The sequence below is a fragment of the Taudactylus pleione genome, unplaced genomic scaffold (genome assembly GCF_031769625.1).
Source record: "Taudactylus pleione unplaced genomic scaffold, aTauple2 ptg000571l, whole genome shotgun sequence".
NCBI lineage: Eukaryota > Metazoa > Chordata > Amphibia > Anura > Myobatrachidae > Taudactylus > Taudactylus pleione.
The window spans coordinates 5387364-5412119 of NW_028284973.1; the positions used below are offsets into that span (position 1 = coordinate 5387364).

At 48.3% G+C, this 24756-nt stretch overlaps 1 protein-coding gene across 3 annotated transcripts in view; it reads right to left on the reverse strand.

The window, feature by feature from the left end:
- The window catches only part of CRPPA (CDP-L-ribitol pyrophosphorylase A), a 251747-nt gene that overhangs the window by 133133 nt on the left and 93858 nt on the right, over positions 1-24756 (reverse strand). For all 3 annotated transcript variants that reach the window (XM_088453149.1, XM_088453147.1, XM_088453148.1), the window contains one exon: positions 13602-13699. In XM_088453149.1, coding sequence (XP_088309275.1) covers positions 13602-13699 — 98 coding nt within the window. The remainder of the gene's footprint in view (positions 1-13601; positions 13700-24756) is intronic.

Genomic DNA, 24756 nt, shown 5'->3' on the forward strand with positions numbered 1-24756 from the left:
ACAGACTGATAAAAAGATAACTTTCGCTTAGGCGCCTTAGTTAGCACTGGTCTGCTTGCAACCGCTGGCTGAGCCATACTCTGACTTGAGTGGACATAAGCATCCATCCAGGAAGGATTTATATGAGGTGTAAACATAGCAGGCTGTGGGCCCATACAAGGAGGCATTATTGGAGTAGCCATACGATCCACAAACTTCTTCATACCCTGAGACAAGGAGGACACCTAAAATGGCTCTTGTACAGGGACTAGTATACTGGACTGGTGAGGTGGCTCTTTATAACAGACAGCACACAAACCATCCTTTATAAAGTCCTGAGAGGTCAAGCCCGCTAAACAGGATTTACATGAAATCAGTACATTTCAGGGCCCCCTCCTCCTGATTGCCTTTACTTTTTGACATATCAATTTTAAAGGTAACAATGCAATGTAATGTGACAACCTTCACAAATAATTAACTGTGAAGTATAAGAAAAAAAAAACACACACCTGTAACAAAGGGATGAGGAGACAAAAAGTGATAGTTATAACTGACAGTCAGAATAGAAGGCAGTATAAACACAGCAGCTAGCAAATAGTCACATACAATGCATATGCAATTTAGTTGCAATGGGCTCTGAATAAACTACTCAAAACACAATGCATGGTACTGACCCATGGGAGAGGCATACAGGGAGACTGACCCAAAACCTCCTGAGACCAACAGCTACAGCAGCGCAACGATAGTGGACCGCGAGCGTCTCATATACACGAGGTGGGAGCGAGGAGCGACCCAGACGCGCGAAAACCTATGAAGGGACCGCGTCTGGGTCTAGGGAGGAGCTGCTGGGGGAGCACCTACCTCCCCTAAACTGCATCAACCGACTGGGTACGCAGGGCCGAAACTAGGATTTTTGTCACCAGGGGCAAGACAGTAATTTGGCGCCCCCCTGGTAATTCCCCCTGCAGCAGTGCCCCTATAGTAATGCCCCTGTAGTAGTGCCCATATAGTAATGCCCTTGTAGTAGTGCCCATATGATAATACCCCCATAGCAATGCTTCTGTAGTAGTGCCCATATAGTAATACCCCTGTAGTAGTGCCCATATTGTAATGCCCCCATAGTGCCAATATGTTAATACCCCCATAGTAATGCCCCTATAGTGCCCACCATACAGTAATGCCCCTGTAGTGCCCATGCTCCCATATTAATGCCCCTGCGGTAATGCCTGTGTAGTGCCCATTCTTTCATAGTAATGCCCCTGTAGTGCCCATGCTCTCATAGTAATGCCTCTGTAGTGCCCATGCCCCCACAGTAATATCCCTGTAGTGCCCATACAGTAATGCCCCTGTAGTGCTCATACCCCCACAGTAATGCCCCTGTGGTAATGCCTCTGTAGTGCCCATGCCCCAATAGTAATGCCCCTGTAGTGCTCATGCCCCATTAGTAATGCCCCTTATTGACCATGCCCCCATAGTAATGCCCATGCCCCATAATAATGCCCCTGTAGTGCAGCTTATTAAAAAAAAATACTTACCTTGAACCCTGCATCCAGCGTCGCGTCCGGTTCGCCGGCTGCTCCTCGGAACTATGGGGGAGACGTCATTACGTCTCTCCCATAGTGCCCGTGGGGAGAGCCGGAAGCTGCAGTTCGGGAGTGAACTCCTGCCTCCGGCTCCGGCTCCACCGCGTCGCTGCAGAGGAGCCGGGCACCCGCTGGTAATAAATATTACCAGCGGACGTCCGGCTTGGAGCCTCTCTGCAGCGTCGGGCTGGAGGTCACGGGCACCGGGTGCGTGCACCTCCAGCCCCCCCCCTTTAGTTGCGGCCCTGGGGTACGCTGGCCTCGTGGCAGCAGAAGCGTCTAGTGAGGACGCAGATGCTCCGGGTCCTGACTGCAGCGGCTTCCGGTGCGTCTCCTACGCCGGAAGCAAGGACTGCTGCCACGCGATTCCCCGTAAGCGAGGAATCGCCTTACCTGACATCTCCGTGCGTCCAGTTGCAGTCCGGGTCCCAACATCGCTGCTAGCACGCTCAGCCGAGACCCGCCGGAATCACCAAGTCTATTACAGGTGTCCCGGCCCGGCGGAGGTAAATGGAATAGCAGTATATGCGTCTTAATTCAGAAGCTCAGTACTGCCAAAGCTAAAACATATAAAATAAAACATAAAATAAAAGCTTAGGACTGCCTGAGCAGCCCAGTTACCAAGGTGCGTCTGAATCCTGCCGCACCAAACGAACAACTGAAGGCCTGTGGCTGGGGGTGGGGTATATATGGAGGAGGACCTGGAGCTGAAAGCTTTAACTGTTTGGTGCCTGTATCTCTCCAACTACATTACCTCATGGTATCCCTGTGGATCCTTATGGACCCTGAAGAAGACTGCCCTGAACATTTTGCTATCACAATTTGCAGTAAGCATAAGCAGACACAGGAGACCGGGAAACTGCACTTCCCATAGATTGTTCTTGTAAACTGTACGACAATGGAACAGAGAGAGCGAATGATTGCGGCCTGCGGACGGTATAAAACGTCAGCAGCAGACTCATTGTCGCTAGATCGTAGCACGTACCAGATATTACAGCACATACCATAACCAGCGAGGCCGTGACTATAGATTTAAAAATACCCCCAAGCAAATGAGATTAGGCTGTCAACGAAATCTAAATAAAAACTAGGTTAGTAACTATGAAAAATTATACTTTTTAAGATGAACAATTGAATGTATCTATCTTTTCCAAAGCTATTGTACTAATTGGTAGTTAATATTAATAATATTTATTTAATAATGAATAAATCATTTTTTTATAGTAACATAAACAATAAAACTGGGGTTGGCCAACCCCAGACACAATCATAGGATTGGGAGTCTTTGTACATCTACAGCCACTGTTACAACTGTAAAACAAGATACCAAACGCAAGAAAAAGGGGCTCTAGGCCCTACAGTAGTTCTTGGCCTTTTCGTTCCTATGCCCTTGGCTATATGATACCAATATAGGTTTGTTCTAATGAAATACATTTCAAGGTTCCGAGCACCGGTATCCCATACCCAACCCATTCAGAGGCGTATACAGGCCCAATGTTCTGCGTACATCCCTGATGTTAGAAGATCAGCACATGAGCAGGGTCTGTGCTGTGCGAGATCTCTCGCAGTTCCCCAAAGCCGAAGCCTGATTGACAGGCTGTGGCCGTTTGGGGGCGGAGAGTGTGTGGAGCCAGCTAGCGTTCCCGGGAAACGGGGACATGCCGCTCCTTTTTCTGCCAGGGTGCCCGTCTTCCGATGCATACATCCTGATCTCGGCTGAGCAGTTCTGATGCCCATTCTGAGATGGGCGATTACTGCAGCCGTTACAGCAATGCCATGCTGCGTCTACGGGATTGCAGATGCCTCCTGCTGCATTACTATATAGTGGCATCGCTGCTGCGTCCAAATCGTCCATCGCCGCAGCGATGTGAACTGCGTCCATCTCTGAATCAGGCCCTACAATTGTTTAGTACAATATAATTGTTTAGTACTGCACAGAACCTCTAATGAAATATTATAACTGTATGTACTAATGATCCACATAACTGCTACAGGGCATGGTATTCCCTTTACAAGCATATGCTATGAGCAATTAAAATAACAAGGGATTGAGGCTGTCTGAATCCAGAGAACATGAAGATTATTTACTTAGTTGTATTGTGTAAAATGTTGGGAGTGATGGACAAGGTACAATGAAAAACATTTTCCATAATTACATTTGAAGTCTATGTATTCTTAATTTTGAGCTCATTACGCTAAGGTGTCTGCACTTATTGTAATTGTTTCATAGGTCAGTTTTGTTGTGTGTTGAATGCACCCGTAGGAGGTCGGTCACCCTCCCGAGGCCTCATCTCAGAGGAGATGCAATTGGGAAGCCGGCTGACATTATACCGACAGCCGGCTTCCCGACTGTCAAATCCCGCCGAGGGTGAAATGACTGACGTCTAGATGTAGAAGGAATGGCGGGCGCCGCGAGCGGACAGCCGCGCTTAGGTTTAGGGCTCCCGGGGGGGACTTAGGGTTAGGCATCCCCCTGGGAGGTTAGGGTTAGGCTAAGGGGAGGGAGGGTTAGGGTTAGGCACCCCCGGGGGAGGTTAGGGTTAGGCACCCCCCCGGGGGACTTAGGTTTAGGCAGCGGGGAAGGGGGGGGGTTAGGTTTAGGCACTTAGAGGGGGGATTAGGGTTAGGCACTTGGGGGGGAGGTTAGGGTTAGGGGGGTAGGTTAGGTTAGTTCATACTTACCTGGGGACGATCGGGATTTCCAGCGCTGTCGGGCTGCCGCTGCCTGGATCTGTTCAACTGTCGTCCTGACGCTGCCGGGCATTGAATTGCCGGCCATGCGTCCATCTCAGAGGACCCACAAGTGCTGCCTTCCACAGGCCAGACACAGATCATAGTAACGGACAGAGAAATGTGAGAGGCAAATAGAAGAAAGAGAGACAGAGAAAGAGAAAGAAAGAGAAAGAGAGGGGGGAGAGAGAGAGAGAGAGAAAGAAAGAAAGAAAGAAAGAAAGAAAGAAAGAAAGAAAGAAAGAAAGAAAGAAAGAAAGAAAGAAAGAAAGAAAGAAAGAAAGAAAGAAAGAAAGAAAATCGGTGATAAAATGATAGAGGAATCGGTATGAATCACCGCCGGACCTAAGCCACATTTCAAGGTTCAGTTATTTATTTTATGCAAAAAATTTAAATGCTGAAAGTTTAGTTTTCAAATAATAAATTGTATCCCCCATCTCCCACCAAATTTATCATTTAAAGTCAGGGCAACAAATAATTACATTTTATTGGGATGATTTTCCGGGGACCAATCTGACATCTTACAGCAGTCCCCAGTTGGAGGTCCAGGGAGAGGGAGGTCCAGGTGGAAGGGAAGGGGTGTGGCGCTGTGAATTGCATCCTTCCAGGCCGTATCCCCCCACTGCTGTATTACGCCATTCTCTGCATTCCGTTGTTGGGGCGGGGATCTGATGATACAATTCAGGGTGAATCAAGTCATCATGCAAGACTAATTGCATGATGGTGCAAGGAATGATGTTTATGCTTGAAATAAATATTCTCTGTAATGCGCTACTGAATATATGTGACGGGGGGGGAGGCAAAATTCAGTTGTATAAGGGCCAAAAATTTTTTATTGTCAGGGACTTTTAAGGATCGATGGAAAGATAAACGGCTACTTTACAGACAAATCTTGGAGAAAAACCTTCTACTGTATGAAACTGGGGAGGACGGTGATCATTCAACAGGACAATGACTCAAAGCGAACAGCAAAAGGACAACTGGAGAGGATTAAAATGAAGAAAATTAACTTGGCCACTCAAAGGGCATCCAAGCCCTGACTTCATAAAAAAAAAAAAAGACCTTAAACTTGCTAAACTTCGTTCCCAAATAACTTGGCATAGCTTTAGCAAATTTGGAAGGAGGAATGGCAAAATACAGCTTCATCTTGGAGTTCAAAGTTAATAGACACTTATCCAAAAATACTACTGACTGGGTGGTTCAGCTAAGAAGTGGCTAAAAGGCATGAAAGACATAAGATAAAACAGTGGACACGTAGAAATGAATAATTACATTTCTATGCAAAAACAGTCGCTATAACTAGAATATCAGAGCTGGTTGTCCCTGGTGACGAGAGCTTACAATCTACAGTATAAGAGAGGGTTAGTCAAACATGGGTGACACAAAGTGATAAGTCGGTGTGCAGGGGACAAAGGGGAGGTTTAGAAAAGTCGGCAGGCCTTGATAAAAAAAAACGGGAGGGGGGATAGAGGGTACCATATGGTTATCTCCGAGGAGGGGGGCCGTGTGCAATCCGTTGAGGGCTCTCTGAATAAATTGCGCCAGTCACAGTTATGGCCGCTAGGTAAGCATATTCAATGTATGCTGGGTGTGCAGTGTGGGCCTCCTTGACTCTGGAACCCGTGTGCACTGTGTACGCCCTGAACCCATTATGAACACACCAGTGCTTTGGACAGGGTTGGAGAGTCTGACAGGGAAAGGCAAAGAGTTCCCATGGTGGGGAACATCACTGGAGAAGTCCTGGAGACAACATTTAGAAGTAGTAACCAGTTGGGAAAGACTTGAAGGACTTTAATTAAGTGATTATATTTAATGGAGCATATACACGGTCAGATTTGTCAGATGAACGATTTGAACGATCTGAACGATTTGATGAACGATTTGACCAACGATTTGAACTATGAACGATTTTTGACTGCATTAAAAGGAAAGGAATCGTCCAAATCTGACTGCAAACACATCAGATGTCAGATATCGTTATCTGACCATCGGGAACGCGCATCGTTCAGACATGTCAGATTTTCCTTCAGATATGAACGATTTTTAAAATCGTTATCGTTCATATCTGAAGAAAAATCTGACCGTGTGTATGCAGCATTAGTTTCAAATTTTTATTACTTTATGTTTTACTATCTTTTTTCAATGGTAGTGCGAAGACGATTGTGTGACTGACAAATAAACATTCCTATTCTGAAAAAAATAAATAAATAAATAAATAAACTATTCCGGGCTGTGAAAAAACATGGAGATGGTATGAAGACATTTGCAAGGCGCTGAATATGTATGTAGCCTCACATATAATGCATTATAACTTCCTGAGGAGACAAAAAAAAATCCTGTCTGGAATGCACCGAAATGGGGAGAATACAAATTAAAATGTCACACAGAACACGGAGCTTATGCTGTCAGGCCAGCGACTGTCTGCACATAATTGTCGCCATTGTTATAATTGCTGAAACAAATAGTGCTTGTAAGTAAGAGTGGAAAATACTTGAGGAAATATTAGAAAGAGATTATGAAACTGGCATTTTACTCTTCCCGGGATGTCAATCTCCTCTCTGCCAGAGGCACTGACGGGTGGTTATTTCAGGGAGCGATCGCTGTGTCTCCACTCAGCAGGAAATACTTGTCACGCCAAATGAGTGAAGCGATGCACTGACAGATATTTCCCGGCGTCTCCTTCATTCCATCCAGCTATTCAAAGACTTCTAGACAAAGGCTGAGCATCTACAGAACAGCACATGTCAGAATAGGACGCATACACCTCAGTGCCTCAGAGGCATATCTATAATAGGTGCACGATGCACACAGGTCCCTGAATCCAAGGGGCCCACACTGCTCATTCTGCACCCATTGGCTATTCTTACCTTTTGGCTGCTGCAGAAATCTCCGGGAAAATGTTGCTGGCGCCATTTTCCCGGAGATATGTGTACAGTCAGGCAAAGTGGGAGAGTCTCTGCAGTGTGTGCACCGCCAGTTACAGTATGACTCTGCTAGCGCTGGGCGTCTATTTTGCCATAAATGCATCTAAGTCGCCATGCGATGTGACTAGGTCGCACCAACAGACTGCGCTGATCAATGTGATATGTGACACTTTATCTGTGTGCAACCGATTCTGTATACAAAGCGAAACGGCACTTGCCGTGGAAAAAAGCAGCGGCCTATGCATCGTAGCCCTTTGTATATAGATGCAGAGACTCAGATGAACACAGATATACGAGTGTCGCTTATCAGATTAATCAGCGCAGTCTGCTGGTGCGTCCTAGTTACCCCGGATTGCAACTAACGCTGGGTGCACACTTAACAATGTGTACCCAGCGCGATATCATAGGCGGCGGGACCCGGCGGGGGACCCGGCATTGGCAAATGCATAAACACTTTCCGATGCCGGGAGCGACGGTGGAGTCCATGCTGCAATTGGCAGCATGGCCCCTGCTGAAGACATTGCCCGTCGGACCTGCATGCAGGTCCGACGGGCAAAGTCGCTGACGACGACGCGCAGGAGTGTGCAACATCAGCGACATAGCCGGTACACACTGGTCGACGTGGACGATATGTCGGTCGATCCACCGGATCGGATGGCCTATCGTCTAGTGTGTACCCGGCATGAGACGCATTTTCAGCAAACCAATTCTAAAAAATGAAGCCTGGCGCTAGCAGAGTAGCACCGGACATGGCGTGCCGAGAGGTGTTGTTTGGTGCGACCGCAGCAATAATGTATGAGGACACATCTCTACTTGCTTTCATTGTCTAACTTGCACTGGACACATAAAATACAGTAACAGCTGTTTGGCTGCAGTGATTCAGATCAAAATTTGGTATTAAATGTAATAGAAGTAAATTGGCTCAGGTACCTGGTTTTCAAAGGTGGGATATTAATCCATTACAGTTCTAGAGTTCTCCTGATCTGTGTTGGTCATTAGTGGGGAACCTTAGTTATCCCAATTTGAAACACAATTGACAACCGCTAAGTTCTCATGGTGCATAGTTGTCAGGTCCTGAATTTTCCGATTTTAAAGATTTCTATTTGAAAATGAATCTTTTTCTGCATTTACCAACTTCACAGAACAATCCCACTTATAGGAAGGGAGAAAGAAATCGCTGCACCCGGTTGGCAGGATTCATAATGTGGAGATGCCACAGTCTACTTAGTGATTGGCATGGTGACTTGGGGGTAGCTAGTCCAACAGCACAGCAAAAAGAAGAAGATGCTATTCAAAGTGGGGCATTGAAGAGGGGAACGCTTGGGTCACACGTAGGCTTTTGAAGATAACTGAACAAAACAGAAATTTTAGTACCATATTAAAACAGAAGTGAAATGTAAAACAGGCTATAAGCTAAAGTCACCTAACAGCAGCAAACAATAGGAGTCATTCCTAGTAGGTGGCATAAATGCAAAATGTTCATGTGCACAACACACAGGTAACACGTGATGGAAACATTACAATAAATGTACATTTCCTGGATGATACGACTGTATTCTAAATGATGTACGATTCTACCCAGGGCAATATATTAAAGTTTTGTCCACTGCACTCAGAACTAGCTGATCAAATACTGAAATAAACAATATTGCATATAGTCTGTGTACTAACATGCCATCTAGATCCTGTATTTTACATACTAAGGGCCTCATTCAGAGAGGATACGTTCGGCATCCCGGCGGTCGGGGTACCAACGCTTACGTTACGACCGCCAGCATACCGAAGGTAAGTAGCGGGTTTGGGGAGAGGGTTAGGCACTAAAGGGTTGAGGGTTAGGTTTGGGGTGCAGGGAGGGGGAGGGTTAGGGTGCAGGGAGGGGGAGGTTAGGTTTGGGGTGCAGGGAGGGTTAGGGTGCAGGGAGGGGGTGGGTTAGGGTGCAGGGAGAGGGAGGGTTAGGGTGCAGGGAGGGGGAGGTTAGGTTTGGGGTGCAGGGAGGGGGAGGTTAGGGTGCAGGGAGGGGGAGGGTTAGGGTGCAGGGAGGGGGAGGTTAGGTTTGGGGTGCAGGGAGGATTAGGGTGCAGGGAGGGGGAGGGATAGGTTTGGGGTGCAGGGAGGGGGTGGGTTAGGGTGCAGGGAGGGGGTGGGTTAGGGTGCAGGGAGAGGGAGGGTTAGGGTGCAGGGAGAGGGAGGGTTAGGGTGCAGGGAGGGGGAGGGTTAGGGTGCAGGGAGGGGGAGGTTAGGTTTGGGGTGCAGGGAGGGGGAGGGTTAGGGTGCAGGGAGGGGGAGGTTAGGTTTGGGGTGCAGGGAGGGTTAGGGTGCAGGGAGGGGGTGGGTTAGGGTGCAGGGAGAGGGAGGGTTAGGGTGCAGGGAGGGGGAGGTTAGGTTTGGGGTGCAGGGAGGGGGAGGTTAGGGTGCAGGGAGGGGGAGGGTTAGGGTGCAGGGAGGGGGAGGTTAGGTTTGGGGTGCAGGGAGGATTAGGGTGCAGGGAGGGGGAGGGATAGGTTTGGGGTGCAGGGAGGGGGTGGGTTAGGGTGCAGGGAGGGGGTGGGTTAGGGTGCAGGGAGAGGGAGGGTTAGGGTGCAGGGAGGGGGAGGTTAGGTTTGGGGTGCAGGGAGGGGGAGGTTAGGGTGCAGGGAGGGTTAGGGTGTAGGGAGGGGGAGGTTAGGGTGCAGGGAGGGTTAGGGTGCAGGGAGGGGGAGGTTAGGTTTGGGGTGCAGGGAGGGGGAGGGTTAGGGTGCAGGGAGGGGGAGGTTAGGCTTGGGGTGCAGGGAGGGGGAGGGTTAGGGTGCAGGGAGGGGGAGGTTAGGTTTGGGGTGCAGGGAGGGTTAGGGTGCAGGGAGGGTTAGGGTGCAGGGAGGGGGAGGGATAGGTTTGGGGTGCAGGGAGGGTTAGGGTGCAGGGAGGGGGAGGTTAGGTTTGGGGTGCAGGGAGGGGGAGGGTTAGGGTGCAGGGAGGGGGAGGGTTAGGTTTGGGGTGCAGGGAGGGGGTGGATTAGGGTGCAGGGAGGGGAAGGTTAGGTTTGGGGTGCAGGGAGGGGGGTTAGGGTGCAGGGAGGGGGAGGTTAGGTTTAGGCACTAGGGGGGAGGTCAGGGTAAGGCACCAGGGAAGGAGGGTTAGGGTAGGGAGTGGATTGGATACCGGTCAACAAGTGTCGAGATGCAGGCGTCACGTTTATGACTGCAGGGATTCCGAGCACTGGTATCCCATACCCAACCCATTCAGAGGTGTAAACAAGCCAGATGGTTTGCGTTCATCCCTGATGTTAGAAGATCAGCACATGAGCAGGGTCTGTGCTGTGCGAGATCTATCGCAGTTCCCCAAAGCCGAAGCCTGAATGACATGCTGTGGCCGTTTGGGGGCAGGGAGTGTGTGGAGCCAGCTAGCGTTCCCGGGAAACGGGGACATGCCGCTCCTTTTTCTGCCAGGGTGCCCGTCTTCCGATGCATACATCCTGATCTCGGCTGAGCAGTTCTGATACCCATTCTGAGATGGGCGATTACTGCGGTCGTCACAGCAATACCATGCTGCGTCTACGGGATTGCAGATGCCTCCTGCTGCATTACTATATGTTGGCGTCACTGCTGCGTCCAAAGTTGCCGCAGCGATGTGAACAGCGTCCATCTCTGAATCAGGCCCTATAATTGTTTAGTACAATATAATTGTTTAGTACTGCACAGAACCTCTAATGAAATATTATAACTGTATGTACTAATGATCCACATAACTGCTACAGGGCATGGTATTCCCTTTACAAGCATATGCTATGAGCAATTAAAATAACAAGGGATTGAGGCTGTCTGAATCCAGAGCACATGAAGATTATTTACTTAGTTGTATTGTGTAAAATGCTGGGAGTGATGGACAAGATACAATGAAAAACATTTTCCATAATTACATTTGAAATCTATGTATTCTTATTTTTGAGCTCATTACTCTAAGGTGTCTGCGCTTATTGTAATTGTTTCATAGATCAGTTTTGTTGTGTGTTGAATGCACCCGTAGGAGGTCGGTCACCCTCCCGAGAGCTCATCTCAGAGGACCCACAAGTGCTGCCTTCCACAGGCCAGACAGAGATCATAGTAACTGACAGAGAAATGTGAGAGAGAAATAGGAGAGAAAGAGAGAGAGAGAAAGAGAGAGAGAGAGAGAGAGAGAGAGAGAGAGAGAGAGAATGAGAGAGCGAGAGAAAGAGAGAGCGAGAGAAAGAGAGAGCGAGAGAAAGAGAGCGAGAGAGAGAGAGAAAGAGAATGAGAGAGCGAGAGAAAGAGAGAGCGAGAGAGAGAGAAAGAGAGAGAGAAAGAGAGAGAGAAAGAGAGAGAACGTGAAAGAGAGAGAGAGAAAAAAAAGAAAGATAGATAATCTGTGATAAAACGATAGAGGAATCGGTATGAATCACCGCAGGACCTAAGCCCGGCGGATGAAAGACTGACGCCGGAAGGCCGGCAGCTTAAGATCCCGACAGGGGAGGTAAGTAGGCTATCCTTCCCCCTCCCCCCCTAACCCTCCCTTGGGGGTGCCTAAACCTAACATCCCCCCTAGTGCCCCACTCTAACCTCCCCTCAGGGATGCCTAAACCTAATCCCCCCTCCCCACACCCTAAACCTAACCCTCCTGGGGGGTGCCTATCCCTAAATCCCCCTGGGAGTCCCTAATCCTAACCCTTGCCCCCCTGCGGCTAAGCGCTCCCGACGCCCGGCTTACCTACGATCAGTATGCCGGGCGTCAGGATTTCGGCGTGGGGCTGATGACAGGCGTCGGTATTTAGATGCCTATCATTAGTTCCATGCCGGGATATCACAGTTGGGAAGCCGGTGGTCGGCATTTCAACCACCGGCTTCCTAACTACATTCCATGATAGAAACCAAGTGTTTCTCTGCATATTACTGCTCTAAATAGATTTGGATTACATAAAAATGGCTGTACAATGTTTTCTGTGTCATTTTAAGCCACTTTTGAAAGATTGTTAAAAAAAAAAAACACCTGTAATGCTGCGTACACACGTAAAGATTTTCTGTCCAACCAGCCAACTAGTTGATTGGTTGGAATGAAATCTGGTAATGTATGAGAGTAAATGATGATCAGCAATTTGCTCCTAAATGCCAGAAAACAGATGAAAATGACGTCAGACAAGTTTGTTAAATGTTTGATCTAAACAATTTGTTCAAACAACAGTTTTTGGCCATTTTCCGGCGTTTGGCAGCAAATTGCTGATTGTCATTTCCTTCATACCTTACCAGATTTTCATTCCAACCAATCAACTAGTTGGCTGGTTGGCTGGTTGGACAGATAATCTTTACGTGTGTATGCAGCTTTACTCCTACCTGTAAGCTAAAAGCACCGATCCTATCAATACACCCCCTTATACATCTTTTAAACCATTATCGTACATTTATTTGCAAAATATCACCCCAAAAATAATGTCATTATTAGCCAAATGAAGCCACTTAAAAACTCCTAAGTGCCTAATGAATCACTGGGGTGGCGGGTCTCCTCTGCGGTTGTGAACCAAGGGCCTGATTCAGACCCGGACACTATTTGCGGCCGCTCGCTGGCTAAAAGGGGCCGGCTATTTAAATCATGTGCTCACACTGCGTCGCGTAAAGCCGTCCACTAAGTAATAGCGAGCGGCCGCACTATGCGCTCGCACCTGTATAAAGACGCCCCTTTGCCGCTCGCAACACGCGTCATCTCCGGCTGTTGTAGGATTAATCGGGAACATGGAGAGTCATCGGAGCTGCTCGCAGCGCTTGTGGTAGCCTTTTCCTACTACAACATTGCGAGCAATTCTGGCTAAAATACAACCCAGTCACGTGTGTAATGACGCTACATTGCTAATTATGCACACCCATTAAACGCCGTTCTGACGGTCGGGCACGCCTGTGTTCGCACATCCACACCCCCGTTTTCAAGCACCTTCCCCTGTTACCACCCACAAACGGCGCTATCTGTCACTTAAAATAGCGTCCCGACTGCGGGCTACGGGCGAGCACTTTCCCATCGCAAAGACTGGTTCGCGCACGCGCATTGCGACTCATACACATATGCTGATTGCTAAAAATTGCTCAATGCGAGCGAGAGCAGCATAGCGTCCGGGTCTGAATCAGACCCCAAGTCCCGACACCTTCACCTTAAAATAGTGATTTTTCCCAACTTTTCACCTGCTCAGGGCGACAAACAAAGATCTGCCTTACACCCTATGGAGCGTTAGCGCAGGTAAACTTGTGCAGCTAACTAAATATAAAAAATTCACGCCCATTCGCGCTCAGTCGCATTTACCCCCGTTAAATTGTGTAAACAGGTGATCGTCACTAACTGAATTCCCCCCTTTGCTTTATTTAAATCAGTTATACAGGAGGCTTAATCGTGAATAAATGTTACCGCTTACCTTTATGTGGGGCTTTAGGCTTTCATGAAGCAGAAAACCAATCTGAATTGCCTCGTCCTTTGTATTAGTTATGATGCAGACATGTTTAGAAATACGCTCTGCAGAGGAAGAGATGATAGGTCAGTCAGATGTGACAAGCAATATACATACATGACTGCATTAGTCATGGAACCAAGAACATTCATTGAATCAGTAATCATCAGGGATAGAAAGACCTGCTGCCAATCAAGCCGTCAGAGTGTTCACAGCAGTACAAAGTATTTCAGCAGGGGTTGTCAGTGACCGCACATTTTGTATGATTACGTTAGTGAGGACAGGTCTGTATGTGACAGGGGTAGTGACACCGGGTGGGTCTGATTCAGAAGTGCCTGCAGCAGCGTCTATTGTGTGACTTTATGCAAATGCAGCTACAAACTCCTTTCCCTGTGTACATCCATGTGGCAGAATGTGCAAGGTCAGGTACGAGAGCATCAGCATTGTGCGCACCTCTGATCAGGCCCAGGAAGGGAATGGGGGTAGCAGGAAGTCACAGACTGAGTTATATAGTGGGAGGAGCAGGGTCCCCAGCAGCACAGAGTATATCAGGAGATGAGAGATGTGTCAGTGAGGACAGGGCTGCATGTGACAGGGGCAGTGACATGATGTGAGGAGGGGAATGGAGGCAGAAGGAAACCACAAACTGAGCGTTATATAGTGGAAGGAGCAGAGAGTATATCAGGAGATGAGTGACAGTGATCGTAAAATATGCGCTTTAGCGTGTATTTACGGGCTACAGGCACTAAGGGACACAGGACCTCATTCAGAGTCGGTCGTTGCGGCCGCACGGTCGTATGCCACCGATGTTCGCTATACTGCGCATGCGAAAAGTTCGCAATGCGCGTGCGCAAACTAGCCGCTACAATCAGAAATTTCTCTCTCCTTAAACACAGCCAGGTCGGTAGTTTGAGTGACAGATGGAGGAGTTTGTGGGTGGTAACAGGGGAAGGTGCTTGAAAATGGGGGAGTGGAGATCCGAACGCAGGCGTGCCTGATTATGCGAACGGCGTTTTATGGGAGTGCATACGGATTATGGGAGTGCATAATTAACAAAATAGCGTCATGACACATGTGACCTGGGAGGTTTTTACACTGACATGATCGGAGAGCATAAGAGAGGGCATGGTCAACCTTAAGCTCTACGACCAGTTCCGATGGTTCCCGATGGTCTCGATTAATCCTAATATGCCCGGAGAAGACGTGCAATGCGTACGAGAAGTGGGCGTATTTTTTTGTCTTCCGACCGCTTCCTCCCCTTGGTCGGCCAATTACCGATCCGAACTTAGGGACGCAACTTGCGAGGGAATCATTTGCATATCCGGCCCCTTTTTCCGTACGACCGTGCGGCCGCTTCGACCGACTCTGAATGAGGTCCACAGTCTTTAAAAGTGACCAGGTCCTGTAGGATTCGCTGTGTGTGCGCTGCATCTGCCGGTCCAGTGACATCCCTCAGCATCTCCCAACCAATGACAGCGGGCGGCAGCGTCTCATCATCCAATTGGCGCCTGAGACCTCCACCACCCGGTCACGTGACTCTGCCGGGCTCTCTCTCCTCACGGTTCTCTGAGGTGGAACTGAGCTGCTATTTTCCTTCAGCAGCTGCCATTCCCTGCGCTCCACGGGCCGACAGTATAACTGTTCCCGGGCCTCTATGCTCAAGTCTGCTGACACCCCCAGCCGGCCCTCCACCAGCCAGGACACAAAGTTTTGGGAGGATCAGCAGTTGCGAGCAAGCTGCAACTCAGAAGACACTGCACACCCCGGTACATGGAAACTAACAGCCCACAAGCGTGCTGCTCCCGAACCTTGCCTTGGCCAAAACCCTCCCCGTTTGAAAGCCCCTAACCCCCTCCTTGCCCCCCAGGATAGCGCCAGCTGCTATCTACCCTTGCCCCCTCCCTACCCCCAGCCCTGTCTGCCCCAAGCCCCCTCATTGCCCCATAGCACTGTCACAACCGTTGTCTACAATTATCCCCTCCCTACCTACCCCCAGCACTGCCTGCCCTATTCCCCTCTACCCACACTTCTACCTGCCTTTATTCCCAGCTTTACCCTTTATTGCTTGCCCTTAAACCACTCTACCCAAAATGCTACCTGTCCCCAAAACTGTCCCAATTGCTGCCTGCCCTCAACCCCCATAATATGTGATGGGACCCAGAAACAATGAAGCAGAACCCCGATTTTTTAAAGAGAGGGGTCCCCGGTACCCACATCTTATTTTGCTCAGCGCGATAACTGAGTGATGTGTCATTGAGGCCAGGGCTGTATGTAGTAGAAGGAGCAGGGTCACTGACATGATGTGAAGAAGGAAATGGAGGTAGTAGGATGCTTCAGACTGAGGGTTACATAGTAGGAGGAGCAAGATCCCCAGCAGCACAGAGTATATCAGGAGATGAGTGACGTGTTAGTGAGGACAGGGCTGCATGTGACAGGGGCAGTGATATGATGTGAGAAGGGGAATGGAGACAGAAGGAAGCCACAGCCTGGGAGTTATATAGTGGAAGAAGCACTCCCACAGCAGCACAGAGTAGATCAGGAGATGAGTGCTGTGTCAGTAAGGACAGAATAGCTTATGAAAGGAACAGTATTACTATATGGGGCTATGCAGGAAGTCAAAAACGCAAAAAAAAAAGCAGAATAATAATATGCTATGATGGATACTCTATACTCTACAGATAAAGGCATTATGTTTTCCCTGTGCTTGCATAGGTCTCCTCAGGTTACCTTGCTTACTCATCTTTGCTGCAGTAGCGTCAAACAGCCCCTCATGGTGTGACTGACGAAAATGCGTCTAAGTCGCAATGCGATGTGACTATGACGCACCGGGAGACTGTGCTGATGAATTTGATATGTGACACTTGTATATCTGGGCGCACCTGAGTCTCTCAAGCCATATACAAAGCGCTACCATGCAGCGGCCAGCACTCTTTTCCACGCCAAGTTCCGTTTATATTCTGAGTTGCACATAGATATAGACAAGTGTCACATATCGGAGTAATCAGCACAGTCTCCTGGTGAGCCGAGTCACATTGCAACTTAGACGCATTTCCGGCCCAAAAAAAAAGACGCCCGACGCTAGCAGAGCTGCACGGGACCTGGCGGCTCACTCATGCCAGGCATATCGGGCTGCATGGCATATTGAGGCTAGATGAGCAAGGAGGTATCTGTAGCTACCCCCATAGAAGCCCCCGGAGACTGCTACTGTGATTGAAAAGGGAGGACGGCAGCAGACATTATCAATTTCTGCTGCGGCCCACCCCTACATACATTCCGGGGATAGCTTAAATTTGTGGATATCACGCCAAAAAGTGTGTTCAGGGGGGATAACCCGCAAACTTCCTCTGTTAATTAGACCACAAAGTCAGCGGCTTGGGATGTGGGATGGACTTTAATCTAAACATGGCAGCGGCAAGTGAGCAATCAACAAACAGGACAGAGCAGCTCACCCAACAAAACATCATGTCTGAAAGATTAGGTAGAATTCCTTTGTAAGATACCTTCTACTTCAGCTATTACAGTCAGTACATGTTCCACCCTCGGCATTTGGAACGTATTGCAGGCTATATCAACCGTGGCCTGGTGGTTATTAATGCAATTTGCTGACTCCAGCTGTGAATGAATGTTATATTGACATGGCTGTCTGACACAAGACTGCACATTTAAAATCTCCATTAAACCTGTCTTTAATACTGTGTACTATCGTTTACAGGCTGAGAGAGGGAGAAGAGTGAAGCTGTCAAATCTACCAAACACGTAAAGAGGTTTCAATAAGAAAATGTATAATGTAGCTGTAATTATTTAACACTGATCCCGTCCAGCTGCGTTCTAGTCACCAACAGTGAGAAGGAACGCGCATCCAGTTTTCCCAGCCGTGGCTCTGACCGACCAATCTGGAAGTGAAAATAATTTTTTTTTTAAAAGAGCCAAGCGCAGGTCTTGTTTGATTAGTAGATTGTTGGAATCAGTGAGTTTTACGGATGTGTACAAACAAGTATTACACTGTTGCAGGGACTTGTTGAGCCCACCCAAGCTTTTCCCTACAAGCCCGGGCATACAAAAACAGCAAAAGCTCTTGCAATGCTTTCAGTAGAAAAAAAAAGTGTAACTAGCATTTTTATAAAGCAATATGCACATTCCGTCAAACTTCCTTTGCTTAATCCGGGTAAACAATCCCAAATTGAGCCTACAGTCAACGTGAGCTCCAGTGACTCATGTCCTTGTTTCTTATCAGTACAAAATAAGCTGCAAGTAGAAATCACGGTTTCCTTTTCTTTCTACACTTGCGCTGCTCTGTGATTCAGGGCATGTTACAGTCTCTGAACATTAAAACAGTCCACATCCGGTTTGTTCTCATCGTGACCTAAAAGGACAGAAATGTCAATATACTCACTTTGGAACTCGCGGATATAAGAAAAAAAAAAATCACACGCTTCAGGCAAAAAGAAGAATTGTGTTACCTTTGTTCATCTTCCTTTCACAAAAGGAGTTTGTACTGTAACTGTCTGCACTGTGGTCCTGATTCATTGACGGATAGCTATTGCTATCGCAGCTGCGATTACGCACGCAAACACACTGTGAAAATATGCGAATGTTTGCAATCACTATGCCGTTGCAGCCCGACATAAGGACGCCCACTTTCTCTTACTCACATCCGTAATACCTTGCAAGTCTGCGGAACCATCGGAAACGCACTGGCGCACCTGCGTTTCCCGTACCGCTCCTTCGTCAACAGCCCCAAATGGTCACTTAATGTCAATCCCTCTGCGATGGGTATGCTTGGTCACTGCGGTGTGATCGCAGTGGAGCCTCCGCGCGCACGCACTGCGATGCATTTGCATGAGCAGAACGCAACAATCGGCCATCTGCGTCTGTAGTCGCAATAGCGATCCTTGCTGAATCAGGCCCTATGTTTCCAAAGGGCGGCTTGGTATAATTATTCTGTGTGTAACACAATTTCCCACCACAGTCTCATTTTGCTAAGGGACTGTGGGCCGGATTCATGTTTGCAAGGAGTTGCACAGCCGCAAGGAAGTATCACTGTTCCTCCAGAGGTGCTGCTCTCCCCTGGGGAGCAACTCCGCAATGTTCCAGGCAGTCTGTTCCTAGGTGCTGTTGGTGATCCTGCAAGTTTTAGGGATGGCCATCGGTGGGTTTGCATCCCTCGATGGTCACCGCTGCTGGGGGCACGGCGGGCCAATCAAAACAGGGGCAGGGATTATCTAAGCTCGGTCCTGTCAAGAAAATAATAACTATCGGCTTCTACTCGTCCATTGATGGCAGAGAACCATTAATGGTCGATGGCCATCCCTAGCAAGCAGCAGCTATGGGCTGCAGCTGTGACTGTCTAATTTAAACCTCATCCACAGTCCTGTCTGGGTCAGATCATTTTGTCAGATTGCTGCACCTCCGGTTACCTTCTCACCCTATGGATTCTGGGCCTGATTCTGACCCGCTCGCGAGAGCTGAGCGCACACAAGCGGGTCGATGGTGCCCAAGTGCGCATGCGCACGACGGAGGCGCCTCCGTCGTGCGCATGCGCGAGACCCGAATAACGACGGCCAAGCCGTCGTTAAGGGTCTCGCACCAAAGGGGGCGTGCTGTCGATGGTGATTGAAAGCACGCCCCCTTTGGTGGGCGTGCCAGGGGCGTGGCTGCCCAGACGGAAGCGTTCCCAAGGGAACGCCTACCTTCTGGTCTGGCCCCACTGACATCACTAGTGATGTCAGTGGGAGTGCTTTTGGCTCTGATAGAGCCAAAAGCACTCCTGGGCTTGCGGCAGTGAGACCCTACCGCAGGGTCTCGTCGCAAGCCCGATGGTCGCGATGGTCTTGACCATCGTGACCATCATTTTGGCTGCTCGCTATAGCTGTGGGTGGTCACCCACAGCTATGCGAGGAGGCCGCTCCAAAAAGGAGCAGGGACGGCCCTGATTCAGAGCGAGTGCTCTGTCAGAGCGTCCAGTTCTGAATCAGGGCCTCTGTTCCTTGGACTCCTGTTCCCCCTGTGTCGCCAGTGTAAGGCAGCTTTTGCCAAGTGCACACACACAGGGGAATTCTCAGAGACATGACACTGAGAGGAGAGATGTAATTCCAAGATTGTGGCGCACATGGACCAGAGGAGCAGGAACCGCTGGGGAGGACTCCAGACCTGCACCAAGAAATGAAAACTGTACAGATGACTGAGGCAAGAGTTTGCAGGGCAACAGAAGACAACGCTGGATCAAATATCGGGGTACCAGGAGCCGGTGTGTGACACTGCAGATCCTGTTGCACCAGACTGACTGCTGCTGGCTCCTAGCTGATCTCAATGCCTCCATTTATTAATGATCACTATTGCAATGCGATATGGGCATGAGATCACCACCCATGATCGTATTGCAATATGCGATTATAGCGCCCGGAAGGAATCATCCGGGACATGCAGAGGCACGGGCTTCGAAAGGAGCCCATCCTTGAAATGTGTCCGGAGAGCTGCTGCGCATGCGCAGTCACGCTGACTGCACATGAACGTCCGCCATTGCCGGGAAGGGTTCCGGAGGAACCCAACGCCAGCTAATTATGCGAGGTGTAGCCCATAGGCTTCAGCAGCAAACGCAATCTTCAGACGGCATTAGCTGCGGGTGCCAATATCCGGAATGCATAACATTCCGGATGTTGGTAAATTTGACAGCATCGCATCCCCCATAGAAACCTATGGGGGATGCGGCTGCCAGCGGGAATGGACGGATCGAAGCAGGTATCTGCTGCAGTCCCTCCTTAAAACATCCGGGGGAAACTTAATATTTGTAGTTAACCCCCGATAACGGGTGCTTTCGGGGATTATACCTCAAATATACAATTATAAATGGGCCCCTAGGAGCGCTGCTGTTGGCATCCCCTGTGGAATCCTCTTCTGGTTCCTGTGGCTACCTGCAGAGATGAGTATCTAGGAGAGGAAGGTGTCCTACGCAGGAGTCTTTCAGTGCAATGGTAAAGTGTACGACGGGGAGGTGAGCTTGGGCCACATTGTCAGTCCTAGCAGCCACTGATAGCTGTGAGGTGGTCAGGGCCCACCCTAATCTCTAGTGCGTAATTGCTAAACCAGCATTAAATACCGTATATACTCGAGTATAAGCCGAGTTTTTCAGCACATTTTTTGTGCTGAAAAAGTACCCCCTCGGCTTATACTCGAGTGAAGTGTAGCGCTGACCGGACGGAGTTCGGTCAGCGCTACACAGCACAAACACACAGCCGCCGGAGCCGGCAGCTGTGTGTTTGCTGTAATCAGCAGCCGCTGAGAGTCTTGCAGACTCTCAGAGGCTGCTGCTGCTCCCACTGTGGGAGCCATCTTCCGGCTCCCGCAGTGGGTAATGGGAGATACGTCGTCATGACGACGTCTCTCTCATGCAAAGCGCCCGGAGGAGCGGATAGCGGCGGGACCAGGAGCGGGAGTTTCAGGTAAGTGTTTTTTGTTTTTTTTTAATTCTTATCACATCTCTCTCTACTGGGGGGGGGGACTACAGGGGACACTACCAGGGGGCGATTACTACAGGGGGCACTACCAGGGGGCGAGTACTACAGCGGCACTAAAAGGGGGGATTACCACTGGGGGAACTACCAGGGGAGGATTACTACAGGGGGCACCACCAGGGGGGGTTTACTACAGGGGGCACTAAAAGGGGGGATCACCACTGGGGGTACTACCAGGGGGGGATTACTACTGGAGGCACTGAAAGGGGGGATTACCACTGGAGGCACTGAAAGGGGGGATCTCCACTGGGGGTACTACCAGGGGGGGATTACTACTGGAGGCACTGAAAGGGGGGATTACCACTGGAGGCACTGAAAGGGGGGATTACCACTGGGTGCACTACCAGGAGGGATTACTACTGGGGGCACAACCAGGGGGAATTACTACTGGGGGCACTACCAGCTGCTGCCATTTCCCACACTAGGCTTATACTCGAGTCAATAAGTTTTCCCAGTTTTTTGGGGTAAAAGTAGGTACCTCGGCTTATATTCGGGTCGGCTTATACTCGAGTATATATGGTAGATTATTTTTTTTTTAAGATCTTTTTATTTGTCAAAATGTGAGACAAAGATACATAGCAGAGGCAAACATATACATCCTGAATCATTAAAAAACAGAAAAAATAAAAAGACAATTAAATGGTACAGTTTCCAAACCACATTGCTATGCCATATATTTCTTGTCCTTCTTTCCTTCCAACTATTGAACATATAAAGACGTGATACAATAAACTTAAAACCGAAAATAGTAACAGTTATTGTTATTGTAAAACACCAGAGTTTTGGTTATGGGAGCCAAAAAACTCCAGTTATCGTGAAAAATGTATCAAAATATAACTTTAAATCCTATAAACACATTCAGAAAATTAATTAGAAAACTACAAAAACTTGTCAGAGACACAAATGGACAAAAATTAAAGACGAGAAAGACTAAGGGGAGAAAGAGGAAAAAAAATAAAAATTTAAAACGAAGGGAAGCGAGCTGTGAAAAGGGAGAGAGAAAAAAAATAACTAAATATAGAAATAAAGGGGAAGGGAGAGGGGCAACAGAAAAGAAAAAAGAAAATCAATATATAAATATTTATATTAGACTAGCACCAAAATAGAGCATAAATGTTTAAGATAAACCAGGAAGGGTCGCATTGTTAAACCTGTACCATTGAGACGAAATTTTGTGAAACTTGTCCACATTATTATTTTGAAGGCTAGTAATATACTCCATTTTGGACACAAACCAAACACGATTGAGGAGCGCCTGCTGAGTTGGGGGGGAATGGTTTTTCCAGGTCCTAGCGATTTGATATTTGGCCGCACAGGAAATATACATAATTATTTTATTGTCAATTTGAATAGCTGGCATACCGGGGCACATAGGAGCAACGAGGCCGGGGAAAGGGGGGGGGGGCATAGTGGGACTATAGAGGACATAAGTGATTGGACAAGCAACCAGAAGGGAACGATATTAGGGCACGTCCAGCAAATATGGAGAAAGGAGCCTATTTGACCGCAGTTTCGCCAACACATATTGGAGGAAGCGGGATATATTTGGTTAAGACATTCCGGCACAAGATACCATCGGGTGTACACTTTATATGAGTTCTCCTTAATGGAAACACTGATGGAACATTTTGATATATTGAGCGGACACGAGAGATGAGGCCTTTATCAGCAGGACTGTAAATACAAAGGAGTTCCATCGCCATGGGATTGCATTGAGAATGAGAGGGTGGAAGGGATGAGGTAACAAAATTACGGAGTTGAAGATATTGATAAAAGGAGGTTTGCGGGAGTGAATGTGTCTCGCAAATGTCGGCAAACATTTGCGGAGCAAAATTACCTATGATGTGACGGAAACGGGTAATGCCGATCTTTGACCAGGTGTTAGCCATATGGGGTGAATTGCCAGGGGGAAAAGAGGGATGATTCCACAGAGGGGGTTTGAGGCGAGGGGTAGGTAGACAGAGCAAATTTAGAAGAAAGAGAGTCCCAAGTAGACAAAGTAAGAACGACTGAGGGAACTGAGAGAGCTGAGGGGGGCCTATGTTTGCGTAGAAGCCAGGGGAGATCAGAAACGGATGTGACTTTGCAAAGTTCAGACTCCAGGTCGACCCATCGTTTGGTACCTTTGGGGAAGTGCCAAGCCGCCAGTGGGCTGAGCCTGGAGGCCTGATAATATACTGTAGAGTGTTTGAAGAGAAGAGAGAACAAGAGGGGGAACAGGGACAGGAAGGGTCTGAAAAATATATAATAGTTTGGGAAGGACATTCATTTTTATTGCATTTATGCGTCCTATCCAATAAATAAAAAGAGTACGCCAACGAGAAATATCTTGCTCAATTGCACGGAATAAGGGGGGATAGTTTGCTTTGTACAGACTGTGATAAGATTTTGTGAGATGGATTCCAAGATATTTAATAGAATCTGTCCTCCAGGAGAAAGTGAAATTAAGACGAAGGAGGTCCAGGGATGCACTTGGAATATGGAAAGGCAGGGCTTCAGATTTTTCATGGTTTACCTTGTAGCCAGACAAGCGGCCATATAAAGATAGTTCCTGGAAGAGATTTGGGAGAGAGATCAGGGGATTGGTGAGGCTGAGAAGGACATCATCGGCGAAAACAGAGAGTTTGTATGAGGAACTGCCAATAGAAATATCAGAAATATCAATATTCGCTCGAATCCTACAGGCTAGGGGTTCTGTTATCAGAGCATAGATAAGTGGGGAGAGTGGGCATCCCTGCCTGGTACCATTTGAGATAGGGAAGGGGTCTGAAAGAAGGCCTCCTGCTAGAACAGTGGAGGGGTTGAAGTAGAGAGCTTTAATGGCTTGGAGAAAATTGCCCTTGAAGCTAAAACCAAGTAGAGTTTCAGTCATAAAGGGCCAAGAGACCCTATCAAAGGCCTTTCTCGGCGTCAAGGGCAAGAAGTAGAGAGGGGAGCTTAAGGGTATTGACGTGATGGATTAAGTCTACTGTTCTTCTAGTATTGTCGAGTGCTTGGCGGGTTGGCACAAAGCCCACCTGATCTGGGTGGATGAGAGAAGGGAGGATAGGGTTTAATCGGTTTGCTACAATTTTAGCGAAAAGTTTGAGGTCAGTGTTTAGAAGGGATATTGGACGATAGTTAGTCACAAGTTGGAGATCCTTACCTGGCTTTGGAATGACCGTGATTTTGGCTCTAGTGGTATCTGAAGGAAAGAAGCTGCCCTCAAAGACATGATTAAAGGAGGTTGTGAGGTAGGGAGTGAGAGAACCTTGAAAGGCCTTATAATAAGAAAAGGGGAGTCCGTCTGGACCTGGTGCTTTTGAGGGTTTCTGGGTTTTAAGGGCAATAATCAATTCTTCTTCAGTTATGGGAAGACTAAGATCCACAGCAATGACAGAATCAATCTGAGGTAGGGCACAGGAAGAAAGATATTCAGAAGTAGGAATAGACGGGGCAGGTTGGGGAGAGTCACAATTTTTAAGATTGTAGAGGTGGGTATAGTAGTCCTTAAAAATAGAATTAATTTGAAGGGGATTATATTGAAGAGATCCAGAGAGATCCTTGAGTGCCGGAATTGCTAGAAGAGATTTGCGAGCTTTCAGGCGATTGGCTAATAAAGTGTCCGCCTT